The sequence below is a fragment of the Carex rostrata genome, chromosome 10 (assembly GCF_964058835.1).
Source record: "Carex rostrata chromosome 10, lpCarRost1.2, whole genome shotgun sequence".
NCBI classification, from domain to species: Eukaryota; Viridiplantae; Streptophyta; class Magnoliopsida; order Poales; family Cyperaceae; genus Carex; species Carex rostrata.
In genome coordinates, this window is record NC_135927.1 from 2,179,169 (window position 1) to 2,199,817 (window position 20,649).

At 36.7% G+C, this 20,649-nt stretch overlaps 1 protein-coding gene across 1 annotated transcript; it reads left to right on the plus strand.

The window, feature by feature from the left end:
- LOC144560634 (alpha-dioxygenase PIOX-like) lies at window positions 1–7,076 on the plus strand. The gene is made up of 10 exons (XM_078309870.1): window positions 1–167; window positions 630–893; window positions 1,480–1,629; window positions 2,180–2,313; window positions 2,938–3,151; window positions 3,399–3,544; window positions 4,930–5,157; window positions 5,379–5,581; window positions 6,206–6,449; window positions 6,639–7,076. Exons 1-10 carry the CDS (start codon window positions 78–80, stop codon window positions 6,817–6,819), a joined length of 1,854 nt encoding a protein of 617 aa, XP_078165996.1. The 5' UTR covers window positions 1–77; the 3' UTR covers window positions 6,820–7,076.
- Window positions 7,077–20,649: the final 13,573 nt, after the last annotated feature.

Consider the following 20,649-nt stretch of genomic DNA (forward strand, 5'->3'; position numbering starts at 1 on the left):
ATTAAGTGCCCCCTCATCGACCGTCTATATATACCTCTATATCATAAAAACAATTTATTTCCTAATTATTTGCAGCCATGGGTTTGTGTCTTTGCAAACCCTTTATCCATTCAGACTTCCGTGATGTTTTCAGAAGGATGTCTTTTGGTGACAAGCTTGGCTTCATTGTACGTTATTTTGTTGATAGTATTCAAGATTATTATTATTATTTATTGATCTAACCTTTACATATTTTACATATTGCTTTACGTATTTCTTTAGCAAATGTAAATGGAACAAAGTGATCAACATTATATGGTAGTGTTTAGCTAGGATCATATGATCTTATATATTGAGATTAGTACGTATATATGTCAATTTGTGACTAATAGTTTAATTCTCGTTTAATGTGATAATGAGAGGGGATCCATGCATAAACATTTCCATGTTGTGTGGTTTCTTATTGTGTTTGCATGTATTGCCATTAACATGCATGCGACCATACTTAGCCCTGATCATGTACTAGATTACTACGCTAAATTAATTTATTTCTTTATCAAATAATTATAAGTTTTTCCTCATGATATTTAGAAATGTTTGTTTGGTATTTTTTTTTTTAAAATAGCTATTCTCTTCTTCCATGCATGCAGCTGGTTCATTCATTGGATAAGGGAAAACTGAAGTGGCACGAGATGCCGGTGGTAATTGGATTAGTTTACTTGAACACCCGGCGAACCCTCCTTGAAAAATACAATCTATTAGCTGTTGGTAGCACTCATGGTACACAGTTTAACCCCGATAATTACCTGTACCGCACCGATGATGGAAAGTACAACGACCCAGATAATGCGGAGGCTGGTAGCCAAGATACCTTTTTTGGGAGAAACATGAATCCGGTTGATCAAAAGAATGAGGTATAAACCTGAAATAATAGTACTAATATATGTTGTTCACTAGTACAGAATGATGTATTAAACAAAATTACATTGACACATGATCTGTTCAACGTTAACAGTACTATGTTTCATTGATAACTAAAGTAGATCTCAATTTGCTGCTTAGTCATGCCATAAACCTAAAATAATAGTCAAAGCAGCAAAATTAGAAAGAACCTTAATTAGTATAAGAGGTAGTTTTTGTCAATAATTGAACTGGTTGGCTTGTTAATTAACTAGCATGCCTTCCTGACGCACAAAAATGAAGACAATTAAGACATCACTTGAATGGGACCTTTACATACATTTTAAATGAACAAACTGATTAGCTTATTTTCTTTCTATCTAAGGTATTTGAAGATGTCTAATTCTTTTTTATTCTACACTCGTACTCTCTTATATTTCTAGTAAAATTTCTTAAAATTCTCAATGTCTCTTACGTCTTGTGGATTTGACCTAGCTAATTTCTTATGGTATAACAGTTGGGTCACTGACCATCTCCGTACAATTGTCCGATCATGACTCGTGTACATTTGTTCTCTTTATTCTTTTTTCTGTGGTGCAGTTGATGAGCCCAGATCCAGTGGTGGTGGCGACCAAGTTGTTGGCTAGGAGACAATACAAGGACACAGGAAAGCAGTTTAATATACTAGCCGCTGCATGGATACAGTTCATGGTTCATGACTGGATGGATCACCTCGAGGATACACAACAGGTATATGATTTAATGTATTTATACAAACAAGACATGATCAATACATGATCTCAAATACTCAGTATATACCAAGCAGCAGGGGCACCGCACTACTGGTATCTATACCATTTAGATTCTTGGTAACACCTATTTTGAAAAATATCCATACCTGATAACAAAAATGTTTCCACATTTTAAATGATAAGTATAACCATTTTGTAACTAAATAGATGTAATATAATATGATATTTCATGCAATTTCAGCTTACAAACACTCTGTTACAAAAATACTTATACCTATTATGCATAAGAAATAAACAGGCTTGAAATAGATATAAGTTCTCTTTGAAAGGAAGTAAAAACATTGTTAGGTACAGATAGTAGAATGCAGCATCAATTTTTCATTTTTTATTGACTTCCTACTTTATTAATAAGTCGGGATCAGTTAGGAAAATTATTCGATCACATTCTTGAAGTTATAGCTGTGTAACAAAGTCATAAATTGATATCTTTATATATATTGGTGATTCTTATTTAATTACATTTTTATTTTTCATATAAATAAAAATAGATCGAAATAATTGCTCCAGAGGAAGTAGCCAGTCAATGCCCACTTAAATCATTCAAGTTCTTTGCCACAAAAGAGATACCTACAAATGCTGAGGGAATAAAGACCGGTCACTACAATAGCCGCACGCCATGGTGGTGAGTAATTTAATTTGAAGACTTCCCAATTTCAGGGTTTTATCTGAAATTGTTCTATTAAGCTCAGAACAAAAGACTATATACAAATATATTGCAACGGAACCTTTTGCAACATTGGCAACCCTCCGTTGCAAAATTATTTTATTGAATCAATATATATCTATTGCAGCTAAAATTTGGTTCTCTGAAATAAAGAATAGGGTAGTGAATGCCACACAACAAAACTGGTTAATGTCATGGAATGTTCCAGAACTCATATATTGATCTTGATAAGATGGTTATGTTCATTTAAGTTTAAGCAATAAATGTTAGGTCTTTAATATGTGGGACTTAGTTAATCTCATTTTATAGTAATTTAATATATAAGAATTAAAGAGAGGTTTATTTATACAAAATTACAATTATCGAATTAGTTGAATCAAGAAAAATTAATTAAAACGTTTCATAATTTATGAATTTTTTTTTTATATTTTCTTAATGTCTATAGTACATATATACTATCTTTCTACTAAAAATTATGCAATGAATGAAATAAGGGATGGGAGTGCAGAGGAAAAATTAAATAATACTAAAACATGTGGTTACATGCTAATTTTGTCGAATTCTGTAAATAAATGAAATAAGGGATGGGAGTGCAATATATGGAGCAAACAAGCAAAAACTGGACAATGTCAGGACTTTTGAAGATGGAAAACTAAATATTGGAGATGATGGCCTTCTTTTGCATAGCGACAATGGCGTGGCAATTTCAGGAGACGTGCGCAACAGTTGGGCTGGGGTCTCCATCCTACAAGCACTCTTCACTAAAGAACATAATGCTGTTTGTGATGCATTGAAGGTAACAATTAAGCAACAATAATCTTATTTTCCCTTACATATAAAAGCACTGCACTCTATGTACTTGGATGTATGCAGGCTCTGTTGATAGGCTCACAGCCTTTTATCAAAAAATGAAAAAGAAAAAAATGTTGATGATGTTTCTCAGTTGGGAGATGAACCAAGAGTTTGGAATTATTGTTGCTTAAATTATGCTATAAATAGTAATAAGATGAAGAAGAATTAATGATGATATTTTTTTCCTGTAGAATGAATATCCAAGGCTAACAGACGAAGAGTTATACCGTCATGCAAGATTAGTTACGTCTGCTGTCATTGCAAAAGTTCACACAATTGATTGGACAGTGGAGCTTCTCAAAACTAAAACCTTGAGTGTGGGAATGCATGCAAATTGGTGAGCATATATATGTTTATATTTAACTTTTTTTTCTTGCTTTTTGCAAGAAAAACAAATTTAGATTCACTGACTACCCACTAATGCTGAAAATTTTAAGTGCATGCCCATCTCATATAGGGTTGTAAGTTTAAAATTGTGATATTTACTTCTGAAAAATTCAAAATAATTACATAGTGCCTCTAACTTATAGACTAATGAGGTTTGTAAATATTAATACCTAACAAAATTGCATTGACTTAATAACATAATGATAACAATTAATTAACAACAACATATATACATAGAGAGAGAGAGAGTAAGGCTACCATATATTGCAATGCATAAGCATTTTTGTACATTGGACTATAAATCACCGGATTCAAAGTCCAAATAACCGATCCAAACCATTCATCTTGTTCTCCATATTAATATGTGTTTGGAGACCAAATTTTATATTTTTTGGAAATTTTTTACTATTGTTTTTAGATTTATTGAAAATCGTTGTTTTTCAGACAAATCTGGACCATAAAAAACAGCGATTTTCAATAAATCTAAAAAAATAGTAAAAAAATTTCCAAAAATATAAAATTTGGTCTCCAAACACATATTAATATGGAGAACAAGATGAACGGTTTGGATCGATTATTTGGACTTTGAATCCGGTGATTTATAGTCTAATGTATATAAATGCTATGCATTGCAATATATAGTAGCCTTACTCTATATATATATAGAGAGAGAGAGAGAGACACACACAGTGGCGGAGCCAGCATAGAAATCCTTATAAAATTAGATCATTGTCTATCCCTATTTTGGTCCATTGCCTACTCCTGCCGCGATTTTCTTCTAGTTGTGGCTTGATTCGGTCTTTTTTGTGTCAATTTTGAATTTAACAAAAAGGAATTTTGTTGATTTGGAAAGACAATGAACGGAGACTCTTTAGAGAAGAAAGATTATTTAATACATATTTCTAAATAGACTTGATGCATTGGTCCATTAAGTATAAAGATAGAAACAATTATTGGTTCATAGAGCACCAGAAGCATCTAGAAATTGTTTGAGTCTTATCATTAAATCCATACCATTATGTCTTACTATTTGACGATTTTAACATACAATGAATTCATTTATTTTTAAACTATCACAAAATTATTTTAATCAGTATAGTAAAAAATAATAATTTTTAACCTAACTTCTTTTACCAAATTGTTTGGAAATTAAAAAAATTCATTTTTAAGAAAGGGTGCGCTCAAAATTTTAATTTTTTTATTAAAAATTTAATAACCAAATAAAAAATAATAACTATTTTTTAGTAATTTATTTTTGCCTACCCCTGATACAAATCCTGACTACACCACTGCACACACACAAATATACATTAATTCCTCGTTTCCATTGTAAAGGTACGGATTGTTGGGTAAGAGAATAAAAGATACATTTGGCCACATAGGCGGACCCGTGTTGGGTGGGCTTGTGGGATTAAAGAAACCAAACAACCATGGAGTTCCTTATTCTTTAACGGAAGAGTTCACCAGTGTATATAGAATGCACTCCTTACTGCCTAGCACTCTCCAGCTCAGAGATCCGACCGCTGAACCCGACCAAACAAAATCTCCGCCATACCTGAAAGAGTATGTACTCCCAATAGATCTTTTGTTTTTTCCCTTATCTTAACATAAAATGGTGTAACTAAAAACATTATCATGTGTCCATTTGGCATTGAAGTTCAAAATGATAAAAAAGAAAAAAGAAAATAAAAGAAACTCATATGCCAGAAGGACCACAAAAAAATTAGGTGGTACCAGATGCACACAGTGGAAATAACACAATATTTTTTCTCTGTCACAAATAGCATTGATATTGGAGATTTATTGGGTCTCAAAGGGGAAAAACTGCTATCAGAAATTGGGTTTGAAAAACAGACTGTATCAATGGGACATCAAGCATGTGGTGCACTTGAACTTTGGAACTACCCGAGTTTCTTCAGAAATGTCATACCACAAAATGTGGACGGTACCAATCGACCTGATCCAATCGACCTTGCGGCTCTAGAAGGTATAATGCTGAAACCTAATAGGTACCGGCAATAGTAGAGGATCCTGATATCATACCAAGTAAATTGGTACAAGAATTGCCTTCATACCAAATACTACACTTTGTTGTAAAGAAAAATATTTTTACTGGTACAATTGATATTTGATAATTAATTCATTTCAGTGTTTACTGGAATCAAATACTCTTCCTATACAGAAACTACATATTGTGTCCTATGACTACTATTAATTTTTTTTTTATATATAGCATACTCTAAATTAACAATCCTAAAGTACACAAGAATGAATGGGATCATTCTGGTACCATTCAATGCATCTGATTACTTCTATAACCAGATACTAGATGTTCTTACTGAGACATATATGAAGTCGTGATACTATTTTCTTATTACTATTATTGTAGCATACTCTAAGAACTTCTCATGTACACTTTATTTATAATAGATGGGGTATATCATTGTATTGTTATAAAGAACAGAATAATAATAAAAATTGAAAATGTCATATAAAATTAAATGGTTTTCATTTCATTTCATTGACATTCTCAAAAACATATCTCATTTTACATAAATTTTTATAGTATTTTCATTTCTAATACCATGTTTTGTTTTCCTATATATGAAAGTATATCGTGACAGGGAAAGGAGTGTATCAAGGTATAATGTGTTTAGGAGGAAACTACTACTACTTCCAATAGAAAAATGGGAGGATTTGACGAGTGACATGGAAGCAGTACAAATTTTAAGAGAAGTATATGGAAATGATGTAGAGAAGTTGGATCTTCTTGTAGGCCTCATGGCAGAGAAAAAGATCAAGGGCTTTGCCATAAGCGAAACCGCATTTAACATTTTCGTCCTCATGGCAACAAGGTCAAATTTAGTTTTAACCAATATTTTTCTGAATGTAATTATACGTTAAATATTGACAATTTTGCCTAAGTTAATATTGATTGTTTAAACATTAACCAAAACAAAAGTACAAAATGAAGGAACAAACACAATAATTTGTCCCTCATACATATCACATATAAATATTGATATGAAATTTCATGGCAACAGGAGGCTAGAAGCAGATCGATTTTTCACAAGCTATTTCAATGAGAATACCTACACCAAGAAGGGGTTGCAATGGGTTAATACAACAGAAGGCCTAAAAGATGTGATCCACCGCCACTATCCTGAAATTACTGACAAGTGGATGAAATCTGCTAGTGCTTTCTCAGTATGGGATTCAAAATAAAGGCCTTCTATCATCTTTATTCCCTGGAAAATTGGACGCCTATTTGTTTAAACTATGATTAAGTAATATTTTCATATTATAAACAATTTGTTAATATATATCAAGGTTGAAGGCCCGGTTAGTGTAGATCTACAGTAACTGAACCCTTCAGCACCAGCTGTTGTTTATATTTAATGCTGGGTTGGAGCCTGATTCAGCACCATCTGATCTAGTCTGAAAGATCTGCTCTATTTCTGTAATTCTTTTCTTGAATTTGGGTGGTTTTTCTTTGTTGATATTTTGTGTGGCATTTGGTGTGATTATTGTCTGTGTGGGTTTTTGGTCCGTGATGTGTCGCGGACCTCTGTAATATTTCTATTCGTTATATTTTTATTGCCATAAAGCATCTATATTGTTTCTCTCGTTTTGTATAATTATTCGTCCTCACCTCAGTTCCTTAGTTCCTTGGCTGCACTGCGTTTTACCCTTTCTCAATTCTCAGTTTCTCACGGAAGAAATGGTGAACCCATTTTTGTCCTATAAAAGCCTTGTCCCCATATCTGCTGGCACCGGCAAAACTATTGTCAGCCAATGTAACATAAATAAGTAAATAACTTCCACCTTCCCCATTATCTTTTGACACCCCTTTAATTACGGAGAGCTGAATTGAGAATTTCGGTCTCTCTCCATCATCTTCCCATCTTCTCTCTGGCTATTTATTTACAAGATAAGGGGGTGAAAGCAATTGGATTCTTCGCATCCTTTTAAGCCCATGCACAGATAAGATTCTTCTCAGATAGAAAAGCTGGTATTTTTATTATTGTTGGACCGAACCCAAGGGTTGATATGTTGTGGTGTTGCTAAAACCCAAAGTACAGACTGCAGTCTACCAATTTGTAAACTAGCTTTTGGTGGTTTAGTCATTTTGTTTGGAACTGCTTCAAATATGGGGGTGTAATTAGTAAAAAACTAAAAACGAATTGTACTTGATACTGGTTATTACTTGCTTCGATAGGTGTTGTCCTTTCCTTCGTTTTTTCTTCTTATTACGAAGGTGTATATTTCTATCCGACACTTGTTTTACCACCAAAATACACAAAAAGTTTCTTACAGCCTATGTTGCATGGATACATGAGGACAAGTATCATATCGGATACGATACGGATACGACTATAAACAATAATTTTTTAAAATCTAGAATATGACATTCCTATTATATATATTATTTTTTATTATTTTAATTATAGTATTTAGATTAAACATAATCAATTGGAGTGTTTTATTAGGGTTATAAATGTCTCATTATCTTGTTATTTGGAGATACTACTAGAGTGTTTCAAACACCTTCAATTGAAGTGTTGTATTAGGGTTGTAATGGCCAATTATCTTGCATTCTGGAGACATTACTAGAGAGCTTCAAACACCTTCAATTAGAGCGTTGTATTAGGATTGTAAATGCCCTTTTATATTGTCATCAGGAACAATAATAGAGGGAAGTAAAGACTTCCAATCCGAGTGTTGTATTAGAGTTGTAAATGCTATATTATCCTACCATATAGCAACACTACTAGACTGTTCCAAACACCATCAATTGGAGTGTTGTATTAGGGTTGTAAATATCTTATTATCTTGCCATCTGGGGACATTAGAAGAGTGTTGTAAAGACTTTCTATCAGAGTATTGTATTAGGGTTGTAAATGTCATATTATCTTGCCATATAGAGACACTACTAGAATGCTCCAAACACCTTTAATTGGAGTGTTGTATTAGGGTTGTAAATGCCCTATTATCTTGCCATCTGGAAACACTACTAAAATGCTCCAAACACCTTCAATTGGAGTGTTGTATTAGGGTTACAAGTACCATATTATCTTGCCATCTGGAGATACTACCAAGGAGCTATACACACCATCAATTGGAGTGTTGTCTTAGAGTTGTAAATGCCCTATTTTCTTGTCATCTAGAGACACTACTAGTGTCCGACAAAAACTTTCAATTTGAGTGTTGTATTAAGGTTGCAACTACCCTCTTCTCTTGCCATAACACTACTAGTGTACTCCAAACACATTCAATTGGAGTATTGTATTTGGATTGTAAATGTCATATTATCTTCTCATCTGGAGACATTATTAGAGTGCTCCAAACACCATCAATTTAAGTGTTGTTTTGGAGTTGTCATTGCCCTATTATCTTGCTATCTAGAGACACTATAAGAGTGCTCCAAAGACCTTAAATTGGAGTGTTGTATTTGCGCTATAAATGCCCTATTATCTTTCCATATAGAGAATACTTGAGTGCTCCAAACACCATCAATTGAAATGTTGTATTAGGGTTATAAATGTCTTATTATCTTGCCATCTGGAGACACTAAAATAGTGTTCTAAAGACTTTCAGTCGAAGTATTCTATTGGGGTTCTAAATGCCCTATTATCTTGCTATATAGAGACACTACTAGAGTGCTCCAAACACCATCAATTGGAGTGTTGTATTTGGATTGTAAATGCCCTATTATCTTACCATCTGGAGACACTACTAGAGTGCTCCGAACTCCATCAATTCGATTGTTGTATTAGGGTTGAAAATGCCCTATTATCTTTTAATCTGGAGCCACTACTAGAGTGCTCCACACAACTTAAATTGGAGTGTTATATTAGCTTTGTAAATGCCCTATTATCTTGCCATATAGAGACACTACTATAGTGCTCCGAACACCTTTAACTGAAGTGATGTATATTAATTGTAAATGTCCTATTATCTTGTCATCTTGAGCTACTACTAGAGTGCTCTAAACACCTTCAATTGAAGTGTTGTATTGGGGTTGTAAATGCCCCATTATCTTGCCATAAAGAGATACTACGAAAGTTCTGCAAACACCTTCAATTGGAGTGTATTATTAGGGTTGTAAATCCCCTGTTATCTTGCCATATATAGACACTACTAGAGTTCTCCAAACACCTTCAATTGGAGTGTCGTATAAGGGTTGTAAATGCCCAATTATCGTGCCACAAAAAGACACCACTAGAGTTCTCCAAACACCTACAATTGGAGTGTCATACAAGTGTTGTAAATGCCCAATTATCTTGCCATATAGGGACACAACTAGAGAAATCTCAATCCCTTCAATTGGAGTGTGGTATTGAGGTTGTAGAATCCCTATTATCTTGCCATCTCGTGACACTACTAGAGTGCTCAAGACACATTCAATTGGAGGTTTGTATCAGGGTAGTAAAATGCCTTATTATCTTGCCATCTGGAGCCACTATTAGAGTGCTCCAAATACCTTCAATTGAAGTGTTGTATAAGGGTTGTAAATGCTCCATTATCTTGCCATAAAGAGACGCTACTAGAGTTCTCCAACCACCTTCAATTTGAGTGTTCTATTAGTGTTGTAAATGCTCTTTTATCTTGCCATATGGAGACACTACTAGAGTACTCCAAACACCTTCAATTGCAGTGTCATATAAGCGTTGTAAATGCCCTATTATCTTGCCATCTCAAGACACTACAAAGGTGCTCCAAACACCATCAATTGGAGTGTTGTATTTGGGTTGTAAATACCCTATTATCTTGTCATCTGGAGACACTACAAGAGTGCTCTAAACACCTTCAATTGGAGTGTCATATCAGGGTTGTAAATGCCCCATTATCTAGCCATAAAGAGACACTACTAGAGTTCTCCAAACACCTTCAATTGAAGTGTTGTGTTAGTGTCGTAAAAGCCTCATTATCTTGCCATAATGAGACACTACTAGGGTTCTCGAAACACCTTCAATTGTAGTGTTGTATTACGGTTATTAATGCCCAATTATCTTGCCATCTAGAGACACTACAAGAGTGCTTCAAACACCTCCAATTGGAGTGTTGTATTAGGGTTGTAAATGCCCTATTATCTTGCCATCTAGTGCTACTATTACAGTGCACCAAACACCTTCAATTGAAGTGTTGTATTAGGGTTGTAAAAGCCTCATTGTCTTGCCAAAAAGAGACACTACTAGAGTTCTCCAAACACCTTCAATTGGAGTGTCATATAAGGGATATAAATGGCATGTTATCTTGCCATATAGGGACACAACAAGAGCGCTCCAAACCCCTTCAATTGGAGTGTGGTATTTGGGTTGTAAATGCCCTATTATCTTGTCATATGAAGACACTACAAGAGTGCTCTACACACCTTCAATTAGAGTGTTGTATTAGGGTTGTAAATCCCCGGTTATCTTGTCATATAGAGACACTACTAGAGTTCTCCGTACACCTTCAATTGGAGTGTCGTATTGGGGTTGTAAATGCCCTATTATCTTGCATTCTGGAGACACTACTAGACACCTCCAAACACCTTCAATTGGAGTGTGGTATTAGGGTTATAAATGCACTATTATCTTGCCATCTGGTACTACTACTAGAGTGCTCTAAACACCTTCAATTGAAGTGTTGTATTGGGGTTGTAAATGCCCCATTATCTTGCGATATAAAGACAGTACTAGAGTTCTCCAAACACCTTCAATTGGAGTGTCGTATAAGGGTTGTAAATGCCCAATTATATTGTCATATAGGGACACTACTAGAGTGCTCCCAACCCCATCAATTGGAGTGTGGTATTGGGGTTGTAAATGTCTTATTATCTTGTCATCTCGTGACATTACAAGAGTGTTCTAAACTCCTTCAATTGAAGTGTTGTATTAGGGATGTAAATGCCCGATTATCTTGCCATAAAGAGAGACTGCTAGAGTTCTCCAAACACCTTCAATTCGAGGGTCATATAAGGGATGTAAATGCCATATATCTTGTCATATAGGGAGACAACTAGAGTGCTCCAAACCCCTTCAATTGGACTGTGGTATTAGGGTTGTAAATGCCTTATTATATTGCCATATGAATACACTACACGAGGGCTCGAAACACCTTCAATTAGAGTGTTGTATTAGGGTTGTAAATCCCATGTTATGTTGCCATATAGAGACACTGCTAGAGTGCTCCAAACACTTTCAATTGAAGTGTTGTATATGGATTGCAAATGCCATATTATCTTGCCATATAGAGACACTACTAGAGTGCTCCGTACACCTTCCATTGGAGTGTCGTATAGGGGTTATAAATGCCCTATTATCTTGCCATTTGGAGACACTACAAGAGTGCTCCAAACACCTTCAATTGGAGTGTTCTATTAGTGTTGTAAATGCCATATTATCATGCTATCTAGAGCGCTACTACTAGAGTGCTCTAAACACCTTCAATTGAACTGTTGTATAGGGGTTGTAAATGCCCCATTATCTTTCCATAAAGAGACACTACGAAAGTTCTTCAAACACCTTCAATTGGAGGGTATTATTAGGGTTGTAAATCCCCAGTTATCTTGCCATATATAGATACTACTTGAGTTCTCCAAACACCTTCAATTGGAGTGTCGTATAAGGGTTGTAAATGCCCAATTATTGTGCCACAAAAAGACACCACTAGAGTTCTCCAAACACCTACAATTGGAGTGTCTTTTTTTAAAACACCTTCAATTGGAGTGTCATACAAGGGTTGTAAATGCCCAATTATCTTGCCATATAGGGACCCAACTAGATAAATCTTAACCCCTTCAATTGGACTGTGGTATTGAGGTTGTAAAAGCCCTATTATCTTGTTATCTTGTGACACTACTAAAGTGCTCAAGACACCTTCAATTGGAGGTTTGTATGAGGGTAGTAAATGCCCTATTATCTTGCCATCTGGAGCCACTATTAGAGTGGTCCAAATACCTTCAATTGAAGTGTTGTATAAGGGTTGTAAATGCCCCATTATCTTGCCATAAAGAGACCCTACTAGAGTTCTCCAACCACCTTCAATTTGAGTGTTCTATTAGTGTTGTAAATGCTCTTTTATCTTGCCATATGGAGACACTACTAGACTGCTCCAAACACATTCAATTGGAGTGTCATATAAGCGTTGTAAATGCCATATTATCTTGCCATCTCAAGACACTACAAGGGTGCTCCAAACACCATCAATTGAAGTGTTGTATTTGGGTTGTAAATACCCAATTGTCTTGCCATCTGGAGACACTACAAGAGTGCTCTAAACACCTTCAATTGGAGTGTCGTATCAGGGTTGTAAATGCCCCATTATCTAGCCATAAAGAGACACTACTAGAGTTCTCCAAACACCTTCAATTGAAGTGTTGTGTTAGGGTTATAAATGCCCAATTATCTTGCCATCTAGAGACACTACAAGAGTGCTCCAAACACCTCCAATTGGAGTGTTGTATTAGGGTTGTAAATGCCCTAATATCTTGCCATCTAGTGCTACTATTAGAGTGCTCCAAACACCTTCAATTGAAGTGTTGTATTAGGGTTGTAAAAGCCCCATTGTCTTGCCATAAAGAAATACTACTAGAGAAACACCTTCAATTGGGGTGTCATATAAGGGATGTAAATGGCATGTTATCTTGCTATATAGGGACACAACTAGAGTGCTCCAAACACCTTCAATTGGAGTGTTGTATTAGGGTTATTAATGCCCAATTATCTTGCCATCTGGAGACACTACAAGAGTGCTCCACACACCTCCAATTGGAGTGTTGTATTAAGGTTGCAAATGCCCTATTATCTTGTCATCTAGTGCTACTATTAGAGTGCTCCAAACACCTTCAATTGCATTGTTGTATTAGGGTTGTAAAAGCCCCTTTGTCTTGCCATATTGGGACACTACTAGAGTGCTCCCAACCCCATCAAATGGAGTGTGGTATTATTTGCGAAGTAAATGCTCTATTATCTTGCGATATAAAGACAGTACTAGAGTTCTCCAAACACTTTCAATTGGAGTGTCGTATAAGGGTTGTAAATGCCCAATTATATTGCCATATAGGGACACTACTAGAGTGCTCCCAACCCCATCAATTGGAGTGTGGTATTGGGGTTGTAAATGTCCTATTATCTTGTCATCTCATGACATTACAAGAGTGTTCTAAACTCCTTCAATTGAAGTGTTGTATTAGAGTTGTAAATGCCCGATTATCTTGCCATAAAGAGAGACTACTAGAGTTCTCCAAACACCTTCAATTGGAGGGTCATATAAGGTATGTAAATGCTATATATCTTGCCATATAGGGACAAAAACTAGACTGCTCAAAGCCCCTTCAATTGGAGTGCGGTATTAGTGTTGTAAATGCCCTATTATCTTGTCATATAGGGACACTACTAGAGTGCCCCAAACCCCTTCAATTGGAGTGTTATATTAACGTTGTCATTGCCCTATTCTCTTGCCATATAGAGACATAACTAAGGTGCTCCAAACACCGTCAATTGTAGTGTTGTACGTATCCTATTATCTTGCCATCTGGAGACACTAGTATAGTGCTCCAAACACCTTCAATTCGAGTGTCGTATAAGGGTTGTAAATGCCCAATTATATTGCCATATAGGGACACTACTAGAGTGCTCCCAACCCCATAAATTGGAGTGTGGTATTGGCGTTGTAAATGTCCTATTATCTTGTCATCTTGTGACATTACAAGAGTGTTCTAAACTCCTTCAATTGAAATCTTGTATTAGGGTTGTAAATGCCCGATTATCTTGCCATAAAGAGAGACTACTAGAGTTCTCCAAACACCTTCAATTGGAGTGTTCTATTAGAGTTGTAAATGCTCTATTATCTTGCCATCTGGAGCTACTACTAGAGTGCTCCAAACACCTTCAATTGAAGTATTGTATTAGGTTTGTAAATGCCTCACTATCTAGCCATAAAGAGACAATATTAGAGTTCTCCAAACACCTTCAATTCGAGTGTCGTATAAGGGTTGTAAATGCCTTATTATCTTGCCATTTAGGGGCGCTACTAGAGTGCTCCAAACCCCTTCAATTGGAATGTGGTGTTAGGGTTGTAAATGCCCTTTCAGCTCGCCATATAGCGACACGACTAGAATGCTCCAAACCCCTTCAATTGGAGTGTGATGTTAGTGTTGTAAATGCACTATTATCTTGCCATATAGGGAAACTACTAGAGTGTCCCAAACCCCTTCAATTGGAGTGTTGTATTAGCCTTGCCAATGCCCTATTATCTGGCCATATAGAGACACAACTAAGGAGCTCCAAACACCGTCAATTGGAGTGTTGTAAGTATCATATTATCTTGCCATCTGGAGACACTAGTATAGTGCTCCAAACACCTTCAATTGGAGTGTCGTATAAGGGTTGTAAATGCCCAATTATATTGCCATATAGGGACACTACTAGAGTGCTCCCAACCCCATCAACTGGAGTGTGGTATTGGGGTTGTAAATGTCCTATTATCTTGTCATCTCGTGACATTACAAGAGTGTTCTAAACTCCTTCAATTGAAGTGTTGTATTAGGGATGTAAATGCCCGATTATCTTGCCATAAAGAGAGACTGCTAGAGTTCTCCAAACACCTTCAATTGGAGGGTCATATAAGGGATGTAAATGCCATATATTTTGCCATATAGGGACACAACTAGACTGCTCAAAGCCCCTTCAATTAGAGTGTGGTACTAGTGTTGTAAATGTCCTATTATCTTCCCATATAAGGACACTACTAGAGTGCCCAAACCCCTTCAATTGGAGTGTTGTATTAGCGTTGTCAATGCCCTATTATCTTGCCATATGGAGACATAACTAAGGTGCTCCAAACACCGTCAATTGGAGTGTTGTAAGTATCCTATTATCTTGCCATCTGGAGACACTAGTATAGTGCTCCAAAGACCTTCAATTGGAGTGTCGTATAAGGGTTGTGAATGACCAATTATATTGCCATATAGGGACATTACTAGAGTGCTCCCAACCCCATCAATTGGAGTGTGGTATTGGGGTTGTAAATGTTCTATTATCTTGTCATCTTGTGACATTACAAGAGTCTTCTAAACTCCTTCAATTGAAATGTTGTATTAGGGTTGTAAATGCCCAATTATCTTGCCATAAAGAGAGACTACTAGAGTTCTCCAAACACCTTCAATTGGAGTGTTCTATTAGAGTTGTAAATGCTCTATTATCTTGCCATCTGGAGCTACTACTAGAGTGCTCCAAACACCTTCAATTGAAGTATTGTATTGGGTTTGTAAATGCCTCAGTATCTAGCCATAAAGAGACACTAGTAGAGTTCTCCAAATATCTTCAATTCGAGTGTCGTATAAGGGTTGTAAATGCCCTATTATCTTGCCTTTTATGGATGCTACTGGAGTGCTCCAAACCCCTTCAATTGGAGTGTGGCGTTAGGTTTGTAAATGCCCTTTCAGCTCGCCATATAGGGACACTAGTGGAGTGCTCCAAACCACTTCAATTGGAGTGTGATGTTAGTGTTGTAAATGCCCTATTATCTTGCCATATAGGGAAACTACTAGAGTGCCCCAAACCCCTTCAATTGGAGTGTTGTATTAGCGTTGTCAATGCCCTATTATCTCGCCATATAGAGACATAACTAAGGAGCTCCAAACACCGTTAATTGGAGTGTTGTAAGTATCCTATTATCTTGTCATCTGGAGACACTAGTATAGTGCTCCAAACACATTCAATTCGAGTGTCGTATAAGGGTTGTAAATGCCCAATTATATTGCCATATAGGGACACTACCAGAGTGTTCCCAACCCCATCAATTGGAGTGTGGTATTGGGGTTGTAAGTGTCCTATTATCTTGTCATCTTGTGACATTACAAGTGTGTTCTAAACTCCTTCAATTGAAATATTGTATTAGGGTTGTAAATTCCCGATTATTTTGCCATAAAGAGAGACTACTAGAGTTCTCCAAACACCTTCAATTGGAGTGTTCTATTAGAGTTGTAAATGCTCTATTATCTTGCCATCTGGAGCTACTACTAGAGTGCTCCAAACACCTTCAATTGAAGTATTGTATTAGGTTTGTAAATGCCTCACTATCTAGCCATAAAGAGACACTACTAGAGTTCTCCAAACACCTTCAATTCGAGTGTCGTATAAGGGTTGTAAATGCCTTATTATCTTGCCATTTAGGGACGCTGCTACTAGAGTGCTCCAAACCCCTTCAATTGGAGTGTGGTGTTAGGGTTGTAAATGCCCTTTCATCTCACCATATAGCGACACTACTAGAATGCTCCAAACCTCTTCAATTGGAGTGTGATGGTAGTGTTGTAAATGCCCTATTATCTTTCCATCTAGTGCTACTATTAGAGTGCTCCAAACACCTTCAATTGAAGTGTTGTATTAGGGTTCTAAAAGCCCCATTGTCTAGCTATAAAGTGACACTACTAGAGTTCTCCAAACACCTTCAATTGGAGTGTCATATAAGGGATATAAATGGCATGTTATCTTGCCATATAGGGACACAACTAGAGTGCTCCAAATCCCTCGAATTGGAGTGTGGTATTTGGGTTGTAAATGCCCTATTATCTTGCCATATGAAGACACTACAAGAGTGCTCTAAACACCTTCAATTAGAGTGTTGTATTTGGGTTGTAAATCCCCTGTTATCTTTTCATATAGAGACTCTACTAGAGTTCTCCGTACACCTTCAATTGGAGTGTCATATTGGGGTTGTAAATGCCCTATTATCTTGCATTCTGGAGACACTACTAGACACCTCCAAACACCTTCAATTGGAGTGTGGTATTAGGGTTATAAATGCACTATTATCTTGCCATTTGGAGACACTACAATAGTGCTCCAAACACCTTCAATTGGAGTGTTCTATTAGGGTTGTAAATGCCCGATTATCATGCCATCTGGAGCTACTACTAGAGTGCTCCAAACACCTTCAATTGAAGTGTTGTATTAGGTTTGTAAATGCCTCGTTATCTAGCCATAAAGAGACACTACTAGAGTTCTCCAAACACCTTCAATTCGAGTGTCGTATAAGGGTTGTAAATGTCTTATTATCTTGCCATTTAGGGACGCTGCTACTGGAGTGCTCCAAACCCCTTCAATTGGAGTGTGGTTTTAGGGTTGTAAATGCCCTTTCATCTCACCATATAGCGACACTACTAGAATGGTCCAAACCTCTTCAATTGGAGTGTGATGTTAGTTTTTTAAATGCCCTATTATCTTTCCATATAGGGACACTACTAGAGTGCTCCAAACCTCTTCAATTGGAGTGTTGTATTAGGGTTGTAAATGCCCTATTATCTTTCCATCTAGTGCTACTATTAGAGTGCTCCAAACACCTTCAATTGAAGTGTTGTATTAGGGTTCTAAAAGCCCCATTCTCTTGCTATAAAGAGACACTACTAGAGTTCTCCAAACACCTTCAATTGGAGTGTGATATAAGGGATATAAATGGCATGTTATCTTGCCATATAGGGACACAACTAGAGTGCTCCAAATCCCTCCAATTGGAGTGTGGTATTTGGGTTGTAAATGCCCTATTATCTTGCCATATGAAGACACTACAAGACTGCTCTAAACACCTTCAATTAGAGTGTTCTATTAGGGTTGTAAATGCCCGATTATCATGCCATCTGGAGCTACTACTAGAGTGCTCCAAACACCTTCAATTGGAGTGTTCTATTGGAGTTGTAAATGCTCTATTATCTTGCCATCTGGAGCTACTACTAGAGTGCTCCAAACACCTTCAATTGAAGTGTTGTATTAGGTTTGTAAATGCCTCGTTATCTAGCCATAATGAGACACTACTAGAGTTCTCCAAACACCTTCAATTCGAGTGTCGTATAAGGGTTGTAAATGCCTTATTATCTTGCCATTTAGGGACGCTGCTACTGGAGTGCTCCAAACCCCTTCAATTGGAGTGTGGTTTTAGGGTTGTAAATGCCCTTTCATCTCACCATATAGCGACACTACTAGAATGGTCCAAACCTCTTCAATTGGAGTGTGATGTTAGTTTTTTAAATGCCCTATTATCTTTCCATATAGGGACACTACTAGAGTGCTCCAAACCTCTTCAATTGGAGTGTTGTATTAGGGTTGTAAATGCCCTATTATCTTTCCATCTAGTGCTACTATTAGAGTGCTCCAAACACCTTCAATTGAAGTGTTGTATTAGGGTTCTAAAAGCCCCATTCTCTTGCTATAAAGAGACACTACTAGAGTTCTCCAAACACCTTCAATTGGAGTGTGATATAAGGGATATAAATGGCATGTTATCTTGCCATATAGGGACACAACTAGAGTGCTCCAAATCCCTCCAATTGGAGTGTGGTATTTGGGTTGTAAATGCCCTATTATCTTGCCATATGAAGACACTACAAGACTGCTCTAAACACCTTCAATTAGAGTGTTCTATTAGGGTTGTAAATGCCCGATTATCATGCCATCTGGAGCTACTACTAGAGTGCTCCAAACACCTTCAATTGGAGTGTTCTATTGGAGTTGTAAATGCTCTATTATCTTGCATTCTGGAGCTACTACTAGAGTGCTCCAAACACCTTCAATTGAAGTGTTGTATTAGGTTTGTAAATGCCTCGTTATCTAGCCATAAAGAGACACTACTAGAGTTCTCCAAACACCTTCAATTCGAGTGTCGTATAAGGGTTGTAAATGCCTTATTATCTTGCCATTTAGGGACGCTGCTACTGGAGTGCTCCAAACCCCTTCAATTGGAGTGTGGTTTTAGGGTTGTAAATGCCCTTTCATCTCACCATATAGCGACACTACTAGAATGGTCCAAACCTCTTCAATTGGAGTGTGATGTTAGTTTTTTAAATGCCCTATTATCTTTCCATATAGGGACACTACTAGAGTGCTCCAAACCTCTTCAATTGGAGTGTTGTATTAGGGTTGTAAATGCCCTATTATCTTTCCATCTAGTGCTACTATTAGAGTGCTCCAAACACCTTCAATTGAAGTGTTGTATTAGGGTTCTAAAAGCCCCATTCTCTTGCTATAAAGAGACACTACTAGAGTTCTCCAAACACCTTCAATTGGAGTGTGATATAAGGGATATAAATGGCATGTTATCTTGCCATATAGGGACACAACTAGAGTGCTCCAAATCCCTCCAATTGGAGTGTGGTATTTGGGTTGTAAATGCCCTATTATCTTGCCATATGAAGACACTACAAGACTGCTCTAAACACCTTCAATTAGAGTGTTGTATTAGGGTTGTAAATCCCCTGTTATCATGCCATCTGGAGCTACTACTAGAGTGCTCCAAACACCTTCAATTGGAGTGTCGTATTGGGGTTGTAAATGCCCTATTATCTTGCATTCTGGAGACACTACTAGACACCTCCAAACACCTTCAATTGGAGTGTGGTATTAGGGTTATAAATGCACTATTATCTTGCCATTTGGAGACACTACAAGAGTGCCCGAAACACTTTCAATTGGAGTGTTCTATTAGGGTTGTAAATGCTCTATTATCTTGCCATCTGGAGCTACCACTAGAGTGCTCCAAACACCTTCAATTGAAGTGTTGTATTAGGTTTGTAAATGCCTCGTTATCTAGCCATAAAGAGACACTACTAGAGTTCTCCAAACACCTTCAATTCGAGTGTCGTATAAGGGTTGTAAATGCCTTATTATCTTGCCATTTAGGGACGCTGCTACTGGAGTGCTCCAAACCCCTTCAATTGGAGTGTGGTTTTAGGGTTGTAAATGCCCTTTCATCTCACCATATAGCGACACTACTAGAATGGTCCAAACCTCTTCAATTGGAGTGTGATGTTAGTTTTTTAAATGCCCTATTATCTTTCCATATAGGGACACTACTAGAGTGCTCCAAACCTCTTCAATTGGAGTGTTGTATTAGGGTTGTAAATGCCCTATTATCTTTCCATCTAGTGCTACTATTAGAGTGCTCCAAACACCTTCAATTGAAGTGTTGTATTAGGGTTCTAAAAGCCCCATTCTCTTGCTATAAAGAGACACTACTAGAGTTCTCCAAACACCTTCAATTGGAGTGTGATATAAGGGATATAAATGGCATGTTATC

What these genes read in the sequence shown, in the direction of transcription:
- LOC144560634 (XM_078309870.1), top strand. Translation starts at nt 78, where the DNA reads ATGGGTTTGTGTCTTTGCAAACCCTTTATCCATTCAGACTTCCGTGAT. An exon ending in CTGTTTGTGATGCATTGAAG is followed by an intron (nt 3,152 to 3,398) that starts GTAACAATTAAG and finishes TTTTTCCTGTAG; the next exon opens with AATGAATATCCAAGGCTAAC. An exon ending in CGACCTTGCGGCTCTAGAAG is followed by an intron (nt 5,582 to 6,205) that starts GTATAATGCTGA and finishes TATATATGAAAG; the next exon opens with TATATCGTGACAGGGAAAGG.